Source organism: Telmatherina bonti, assembly GCF_933228915.1.
Source record: "Telmatherina bonti genome assembly, chromosome: 1".
Lineage (NCBI taxonomy): Eukaryota > Metazoa > Chordata > Actinopteri > Atheriniformes > Telmatherinidae > Telmatherina > Telmatherina bonti.
In genome coordinates this window covers 40,766,452-40,776,241 of record NC_136619.1, presented here as the reverse complement: position 1 = coordinate 40,776,241, position 9,790 = coordinate 40,766,452, and the positions used below count along the sequence as shown (strand labels likewise).

General features: G+C 42.8%; 1 protein-coding gene across 1 annotated transcript; it reads right to left on the bottom strand.

Annotated features, from left to right (window-relative positions):
- Window positions 1-869: 869 nt before the first annotated feature.
- ctsd (cathepsin D) lies at window positions 870-8,113 on the bottom strand. The gene is made up of 9 exons (XM_079245703.1): window positions 7,981-8,113; window positions 6,220-6,376; window positions 5,287-5,410; window positions 5,095-5,213; window positions 4,812-5,011; window positions 3,236-3,358; window positions 2,614-2,758; window positions 1,589-1,687; window positions 870-1,377 (listed from the first exon to the last, which is right to left on the bottom strand). The coding sequence occupies exons 1-9, from the start codon at window positions 8,040-8,042 to the stop codon at window positions 1,216-1,218; spliced, it is 1,191 nt and encodes a 396-aa protein (XP_079101829.1). The 5' UTR covers window positions 8,043-8,113; the 3' UTR covers window positions 870-1,215.
- Between the last annotated feature and the right edge of the window lie 1,677 nt (window positions 8,114-9,790).

The following is a 9,790-nucleotide window of genomic DNA, read 5'->3' as shown; positions in this document are numbered from 1 at the left end:
GACGGTTCAGGTGTTGCGCCGCCTTGTGACCAGTCAGGCTGTAGGTTTTTTGAATGTTTTGGCTCGGACTTCTCACAGCAAACAACAGACTTGATCCGGTGAGGTGAGGGATGTCCGTCGTCATGACAACCACACCTAAACCTGCAGCGTCTGGATTTCATGGTTAGAAATAGAAGTTCACAACCATAGGTGAGGGTAGGAACGTAGATCGACTGGTAAATCGAGAGCTTCGCCTTCTGGCTCAGCTCCTTCTTCACCACGACAGACCAGCGCAGAGTCCGCACCTATGGTCATGAGCTGTGGGTCGTGACCAAAAGAACGAGATCTCGTTTACAGGCGGCTGAAATGAGTTTCCTCCGCAGGGTGGCCGGGCTCTCCCTTAGAGATAGGGTGAGGAGCTCAGTCATCCGGGAGGAGATCAGAGTAGAGCCGCTGCTCCTCCGCATCGAGAGGAACCAGTTGAGGTGGCTCGGGCATCTGGTCAGGATGCCTCCTGGACCTCCCTGGTGAGGTGTTCCAGGCACGTCCCTCTGGGAGGAGACCCCGGGGAAGACCCAGGACACACTGGAGGGATTATATCTCTCGGCTGGCCTGGGAACGCCTTGGGATCCCCCCTGCAGGGTTGGCAAATGTGGCTGGGGAGAGGGAAGTCTGGGCGGACAGACATTAAAGTGTCGAGCATCTGATGGAATAAATGTTTGAGTGTTATTTAATATTTTCTGCATGTTAAGGTCTGAGATCTGATGGGAAAAGTTGATCGAAGTGTTTCTTACCCCAAAAAGGCAAGATTTAACGTGATGCCTTACATAACTAAAACCAGAGCAGTGAAACTTACCGACGCTGGAAAGAAGCAACAGAAAACAAAGCCGTTAAACTGTTTAAAAGTTTTATTCAGCCCAATCATGTTAAAACATCTCAGTAGTCCATCAACCTAAAACACAAACACTTCCTTTAAAACAAATCCCTGATTTAAAAAAAAAAAAACAGTCACATGAAGAAACGGCAGTACCTAAACCACTCCTCTGATCCTTTACAGTCACACAAGCCACCAAGTCTCCACGCCGTGTCAGAAACGATACAGATGCATGAGATCAGTGCGTTTAGGTTCTACACAGTCTATTGCTAAGAAGGTTTTGATCGCGAAGCAACAGAAAACTTGTGCAGCTCAGATTTGTTGCTTTGTACTTGGGCATGCAGCTCCACGACTGGCTGCGTTTACTTGGATTTAGCGAAGCCCACCTGGTCGTTTTCACGGTCGAACACGGTGTAGTACTGGCCGATGAACACGTCTCCCAGGATCCACAGCGGCCCGGCGGGGGCGGGGATGTCCAGACCCATGAAGCCACTCAGGCAGATGGTCTTTCCGGCTTGACTCTCCTGGAGGATTGGAGAAAAACCACATTAAAGTGACGTAGCAGAATCTGACAGAGTGTGCGAGCGCAAACAAACTGATCTGTACTCAGACAACAAAGCGACCCCCCCCCCCAGCTTTCCCAGCTGAAACAGAGCTGCACTGTTTGGCTGCCAGCGAGTTGTCAGCGACCACTGCTACCCCCTGCTGGACAACAGGCTCTGCTCGCCGTCTCACCTTGAGGACGTACTGCTCTCCGGTCAGACTGTAGCTCCGCCCGCCCACGTTGAAGGTGATGACGGGCAGCGATGGGATCTTATCACAGCTCACCATGTACTGAAACACAAACACTGGATATTTAAAGCAACACCGCCAGATAGAACTGTGCTAAACTAGAAGCTATTGGAGTGAACCGGAGCCGTTTTACAGACATTTTAATAGGAGTTAGTAGGGCTTTGACTATACGCTTTTGTCCAGATTCAATTCTGATTTATTGGATTTAAATTGTGATTCTCACAATTCTCCAATATTGTTAACAAAAAAATAAGTACAAAACTTTTTGCTCGTCATTTTTCTTCATTTAAATAAAAAAAAAACAAAACAAAAAACAGCAAAGTAGCCAGACCATCATTCTGCTGCTATAACAACGATCAGCTAGAAGAATACAGGGATCGACCCCACATTCATCATTCAGACGCCATGAAGACACTTCACTATAAACCCTCCATCTCCATGGCAACTAGCAGGACCTTCATGACTTCCTGAGCTTTTTCATTGTGTATTTTAATTTTTACTTTTATTTTAGATTTTGTGTCCAGATTTTATTTATTTTGAATGTGCAGTGTTTGTGGACTGTTTGTTTTATTGTTCAGCACTTTGGGCTGCTGTAGAAATGTGCTTTAGAAAATAAACTTGAACATAAGTCATAGAGAACAAGGATGGAGTTATAGGAGACACATCAGCGGAGTTTGGAATAAAATGTGACCACTAAACAGAAAAATGGTTTTTTCTCTAAACTGAAGTGGATGTCGCGGTTGAAACATTCCCGTAAAGATGTTTAGGGTTGAACTGCGTCTGGTCTGAAAGAAAAAAGCTTCGCAAGTCTTTTTGCTCATAGACTTTACTTCATTCTAGTGTGCTACGTGTTTGGGTCGCTGCTTTAGATCTTCTGTGCTGCAAAAGCAAAAAGTAAACGTTTGATTTGACTTTGTTCAGACGTGTGTGTGTGTGCGTGTTTCCTCTCCACGTGGCCGTTCTCTCACCTCTCCCTGGATGAGTGGAAGCGCTCCGATGGCCTTCTGCAGGGCCTTCACCTCAGCCGATGGCCCGGTGATCAGAGACGTCCCGGTGTCCACGATGGCCTCACAGCCGCCCTTACAGAGCGTCAGCTGGCTGCCGACTGCCAGCCTGTCACACACACACAAAAATTAATTAAAGCAGCAAATCCTTTCATTCCTGAAGAGTCTCTCTGGATCAAAGTGATTCCATCTTGTCGTAGCAAAGATTAAAACTGCATCCTGTGAGACGCCGTTACGTTTCGCTGCTTCTTCAAGCTCGACATGTTCAACATTGATCAACCCTTTTCACTTCATGGATTTGTCAATGTTTTATCCAATAAGCTCAAGTATTCCATTTCAAGTCAGAGCTCAGCATGTCTTCAAAAGAAGGTCTGCAATTACCCCCAAACATCTTTCCTCCTCAGTTCAACAGGACTCTTCTTCCTCAGTAACAAGTTCTACCTTCCAACTCCTCACAGAGCAGAATTTCACCTTCTGCCTTCTTTTGATGACTTATTCATCATCCTGCGCTCAGAAGTTCCCCAGATACGTCGGGTCCCAGCTTAATGTGAAGTGTGAACCCTCAGGCTGTAAGGTTTGCGCTCACCCGTCCATGTGGATCTGCCAGTAGGCCAGGCGGGTGACGTTGACATAGCTGAAGTCGCCGCTGTAGTATTTAGGATCGGTTCCTCCCAGCAGCAGCTCACCGCCAGGCTCAGTGTCTGGATTCCTGACGAGACAGAAACAAAAAGGACCTTCTGTCAGGACGTCCTGCTGAGTTCAGAACTTTCCTGTACAAAACTGGAGACCACACGAAATGTGTCCACTAGGGCTGTGATGATACGCTTTTGTCCCGATTAGATTCCCATCTTTTGGGTGCTGATTTGATTTAAATTGTGATTCTTACAATTCTTCGATATTGCCGATTTTTGTAGATTAAAAAACAAAATGTATCAAACTTCTTTTGCTCGTTATTTTTCCTTACTTCAATGAGGAAGCATCAACACAGCTGCTATAAACGCCCAAGAACACAAGTAAAAGGATCAATAAAAATGATAAATTTTATAATGGATTTATATTTATCTAAAAAACAAAACAATAAATTTTTTGTTAAAGATTTTTTTTTTTTTTTTTTTTTTTTTTTTTTAAAAACAAAAAGTCGATTTTTTAAAACAAGAAAAAATCTTCTTTAAAAAACAATTTCAAAATTGTGAAGCAAAAAATCCTGATATTCAATTTTCCCGGCCCTACTATACACAACAATAAACAATTTATACTTCGCTGCATTCTGCGTGATAATCACCGAGTGTTTATTCCTTCTTCATGGAAAACATTAAAAGTCTGTCAAAGTCCAGGAAACATTCCAGAGAAACCACAGACTGAAAGTTGCTGCAGTTTATGGGAGTTTAACCAGGTGTTGTGTTAAAAATGATCAGTAATGTCCACCTGTTAAAGACAAAGCAGCTCTAAGCAGGAAATTTAGCATTTTCTGTTCATCCAGTGAGGGACAAAAACAAAAAAACAACTTTAATAACTTTTATATCTTATACATTTAAACACTTTGATCTGCAGACGTCCTGTTTAGGTAGAATTAAAAAGTCGTGTTTATTCAGCTAATTCAGACGCTTTGTGTTATATAAACCATTTATAAAAACACTTATTTGAGCTCCAAACATTACAAAGTTTGAAAAACAGAAAACACGGCTGATTTAGATGCAGGGGTTTTGTTTCCCTCCGTCTCAAACGCCGCGCACAAGCCAAGCCAATTTTATTTATAAAGCACTTTCCTACATCCACTGCTGAACAAAAACATAACATATTGAAACAGTAAAATTTAAAACCACAAAATATAAAATGAAAACAATGAAAGCCAACTCATGCCAGTGAAAATAGGTGGGTTTTAAGAAGGGCTTTAAAGCTGGAGAGTGATGGCAGCAGTTCCACCTCCAGCTTTTAGATCGAGTTGATCCATTCTCATCTTCTGCTGGTTGATAACGGACTTAAAATGCTTTAAAAGCAGGTTCACGTCACTTTGCAGACATGTGGGACGTTTTCTGACTATCTTCAGCTAAGAACTAAATAAATGTTTCAAGTTATTCATTTAAAGAGGAGGAAATCACTGCAGGACTCCCCACAAGCCACACCTCCCAGCTTTCAGGTGGATTACGAGAGGTCTACCTCACCTGTTCAGGTAGAAGGAGAAGACGTTCTTCTCCACCTTTTTCTGGCTCATGATGTTGTCAAACACTGGGACCACGCCGTCCACAGAGATCCGGGGGTAGGCCATGCCGAGGATGCCGTCAAACTTGGCTGCGATGAAGGCCACGCCGGGCTGCTTGATGGCTTCGCCGAAAAGCTGTTTATCCACTGAAATGTCGCCGATCTGCAGGCGCAGGCGGACAAAGTCAAACAGTTTCACCAGACATCAGGTCACCGTTAAACAGATGTGTCTGAAGCTAAACTTACAGAGCACGTGTCCTGACTGAGGTACCCCGAAAGACTGCCAGATCCATACTGGATGGCGAAGGAGGTGCCGTTTTTCACGTACGTGCTGGATTTAGCAGAGTTATATTTGTGGTGGAGCACTGAAAGAAAAGAGCAGTTTGGTGAGTCAGACCCAGAAGAAGCATCACAGCAACGTTCATTAGCTGGACTTACGGCATGCGATGTCCAGCAGGGAGCAGTGGACAGACGGCACCCACAGGTTGGAGGAACCCGTGTCGAACACCACGGTGAAAGGCTGAGGCGGAGTTCCCAAACTAATCTCACCGTAATACTGAGCCTGGTCAGACGGGAAAGGAAAGAAATTCAGCCAAGAAAACAAACATTCAGGGAAAGATTAAGATAATCTCCTGAAAACAGGAAAGGTTAGATGTCTGAACAGCATCAGAGGACAGAAATGGTCATGTTAATAAATCAGCTGCTTCAGTTAAAAAAGGAAAGCGTCACTCGTCACATTCAGCAAACTTCTCATGTGACTGATCCAGCTTTTGTCAAGTCATTCAGGCTAAAACAGGAAGTGGAGAGATTTATTCTGACCAATTCCTCATTTTCAGAGAAGCTGAACTTTAGTCAACACTAAAGAAGACGTGAAATCTTTAGGAACAGAGGAGTTTCAATCTGAAGTTTTATTTCTTCCTTTTTAATTTTTCTCATATGTCTTCAAGAAAGCCCAAATATGGATGTTCAGCTCAAAGTTTTCTAAATTCAGGTGACATTTGACACATTTTCAGATGTCGGTAGATAAAAATAAAAAGCAGATAACCCTATCTGGTAACTGTGAAAACAAACAAACGGTCAGCTGATGAGGATCAAGAGGCTTACAGAGCAGCGACTGATCCGCATGCTGAAAAGGCTCCTCTTCTGTCACAGTTTAAATCACATTGTGTCTGCCTTTCTGAAACTTTCTGCAGGTTTGAGGAGGATTTACGGCTATGACAGCGAGTCTAATCCTCCACTCCGCCTGGAGGATTTACAGAAAGCGGTCAACAACACAACAGGACCCTTGTTGTGGCCCTCTCCCACCTCCTGGAAGGCACGTTAGGGAAAGTCAAGGGTTCCCAGGTCAGCGGTTTTCACAGCGATACTTACATCCAGGTAGTTCTTCAGGGTTTCTGGAGTGGGTCCATTACTGGAAGGGAAGCCCAAGTTATACTTCAGGGAGTGCGTGCCAGCCAGAAGCTGCTCTGCGTTTTTCCCTGAATCCGTCAGCTCGCGTCTGATGGAACGGAATTTCTTTAAAGGAACACTAAACAGAAGGAAACAGATTTAGTCAAACATTTAGTTTTTACTGAAAAAAGCAGGTCGATATTAATAAAAACACATTTTCTGTTTGAACAGAAAAAATTCTGACAACTGAGCACCCTGCAGCTCGATTAGCCAATCATCTGAAAACACCAACACTGCGGTTTAACAGATAACATCTGACACATTTCCCAACTTCCCATCATCACCATTATAACACCAGTAAGACAAGGCAGACTTACTGAAATGAGTCCGATGGTGATGCTGAAAAGCAGCCAGAAGAGAGAGAACCCCATAACACACACCTCACTGACCTACTGATAAAATCCAGGTTTATAATAGACTTTTCTTATCAAACTAATGATTTCTAATATCTACGCTACACTAGATCAGATAAGCTTCGCTGAGTCATCCATATATGAGCATTTCCCTTCAGACGGAGTCACATCGGGCAAGTCGGTTGACTCAGACGTTCCTTCAACTAAAGCTCTAATAAATAACTTTATTGCACAAACAAGAAAAAACAGTCTGTGTGCATGGTTGACTGAATCACTGATCTGACACTGAACCTGTTTATTTCATACACAGCAGATCCGCTCTGCGTGCAGATACAAACATCTGCGCCTGGTTTGCAGCGATGATCCGCACCAATGAAACAAATCCTGTTCCAAAAATCTGACCAGATAGTTACACCAGGGTTTACCAAGTCCAGTCATCGAAACGTACCCTCCTGCAGCGTCTAGATACATCCCTACAATACACCTCTAGCGGCTGTGCAGACATGATTTTGCATACTGGGATGGAAGTGTGATTTTAGGATTACAGTTATAAATGCAAATTCATCGAACACAAATAAATTTCAGTGCCGGTGGAATTATAGCAGGTGACTTTATTACACAACAAAACAGTGTAAACCAGGTTGAGATAAGCAGTTCTGGTATTAGATGGCTGATTATTTACCTGCATGTGTTGTTCTGATGTGTGCAGCTGTTTGTTATGACCGCATTAGGAATAATTTCTTGTTATATGTTTAGATTTTAGAGTGGTGTACAGTTAGGTTTGCAGATCTTTAAGCTACATTTGGTAGAACATCTGTAAACATATATCTTAAAGAATTAAAGTTGAAATCCTTCATGTTTAAGTTATTTAGCAGCAGAAACAAACTAAAACAAGTTGCATTGGCAGCTCAGGTGTAATGTAGATAATCTTTAGCATGTCACAGTGAAAATGCAGGAAATACACAGGTGTGTTACTAAGTTTACACACCTCCAGGTCATGTGTCTGGACCATTATGAGCCAACTGGGACAGTTATTGGTCCCACAGCTTTAAGCTTTGTGTTAGCAATGCAGGCTAAAAGGTTCAGCTACATGTCAGCCTGTTCAGACCGGGACAAACATCACATGCTCCCAGTAAAAGATGCAAACAGACCTGGCTAACGTTAAAGACCTCTTTCTAAATTAATTTTGGGAGCAGGATTGTGGCCATTCAGGAGTTAAATAACACAGTTAACATTGTGTAAGTTGGATGCTAACGTAGCTAGCAGCAACGTTAGCCCATCTTCCAACACAAACTCAACAAATAAACAACTGAATAAAATAACTTCTTACCGAACCAGAGCTTCATTAGTCAGCGCTAACGCGGCCAACACACACAGAACCAGGATCCGCATTATGGCAGCCACAGAACATGAACCACAATGACTGCTGCGCACTTCAGCTTGTTGTTCACTAACAGCCGACTTTTATCAGCTGACTGGAGACCAGCCACCGTCACGTGCCTCTCAAGCGATTCAGGCATGACGTCACTAACGGTTAAAGCACGAGGGGAATGAATGAACACGCCCTCTTTTCCCCTCCAAACCAGTTGTGCTTATATGTCTTCATCCCCTTTCGTTAAAGAAAATGCTGAATTTACAACAGTCACTCAAATAACTGGAGACTTAAAAAAGGAACAATAACTAAAAATATGTGCAAAAATATAATTTAGTAATATAAGACACTGTTTTTTCATTTAATTGAGTTGATGAAAGAAAAACAAACAAACAAACAAATTGGTCTTAGACAAATTAAAGCACTTTTCTGTTGAACAGTGGGACAAAATACCTGTCAACAGGTGCAGAAGTCTGACTGAGAGCAGGGCCGGACTAAAAGTGCACAGGCCCCTGGGCCCAGAGTGTTCCAGGGATCCCCCTTCCCCACCGCAACATTGTAAAAAATGATACACTGTGAAATGACATTTCTAACATCTCTCAGACAATGGAACCAATAGCAATACACTATTGGCATCAGTGTAACTATCTGGCTTTTATGTAAATTTTGTTTCATGTCCAAACTGCTGGTGTTTGCCCTACGTGGGCCCCACATGTGCCCCAAGTGGGCGTGGGCCCCTGTGCCCATAATTCCCATTGGATAATCAGGCCTTGACTGAGAGGAACAGAAAACACCTGACTTTAGTGGAAACATTAAAAGATTGTTCAACAAAATATTAGTTTATGAGTGATGTCATATGTAATAAATGATCTTATTTGTTTGCTTTTTAGAAAAACATTTCTATTTAACCAGATTTAGAAAATTAATTTAACAGGGCTGGATTAAAAGTGCACAGGCCCCTGAGCCCAGAGTGTTCCAGGGGGCCCCTTCCCCACCACAACATTGTGAAAATTGTGAATGATACACTGTGAAAAAACATTTCTAACATCTCTCAGCCAATGGTACCAATAGAAATACACTAGACACTGTGGTTTAACTATCTGACTTTTATGTACATTATGTTTCATGTCCAAACTGCTGGTTTTTGCCCTATGTGGGCCCCAAGTGGGAATGCCCATTGACTGAAGTTTTGATCATCGGTCCTGAAGACAAGAGAGAGATCATTTCATGCAAACTGCAGAGTTTTAAATCCTCTCAGTGTGTAAGAAATCTGGGTGTTATTTTTGACTCTGAGATGAATTTTATTCTACATATCAGACATGTTACAAAGACAGGATTTTATCATCTTAAAAACATCGCCAGAGTCCACCCATTTTCTCTCTCTTGCCAGCACGGAGGTACTAATGCACGCTTTTATTTCTAGTAGACTAGACTACTGTAATGCCCTGCTCTCTGGTCTTCCCATAAAGAGTATTTCTAGTTTACAACTACTGCAGAACTCGGCGGCACGAGTTCTGACAAGGACCAGGGGGCGGGAACACATTACACCTGTTTTGTTGTCACTGCATTGGCTCCCCGTGCATTTCAGGATTGATTTTAAGGTGCTTTTAGTGGTTTGTAAATGTCTTAATGGTCTTGGGGCTTCTTATTTATCTGACTTGTTTTTAGGGTATGAGCCCTCGCAGACTCTGAGGTCCTCAAGTACCGGCATGAAGTGTCAAAAGTTTTTTATTTGATCATTTAAGATAGAATGGGTCTTTGTTTTATA

Coding starts and splice junctions, on each gene's coding strand:
- ctsd (XM_079245703.1), bottom strand. CDS start 8,042: ATGCGGATCCTGGTTCTGTGTGTGTTGGCCGCGTTAGCGCTGACTAAT. Junction 5,411..6,219: donor CCCTGAAGAACTACCTGGAT/GTAAGTATCGCT, acceptor CCGTCTGACCAG/GCTCAGTATTACGGTGAGAT. Junction 2,759..3,235: donor TGGCAGATCCACATGGACGG/GTGAGCGCAAAC, acceptor TGTGTGTGACAG/GCTGGCAGTCGGCAGCCAGC.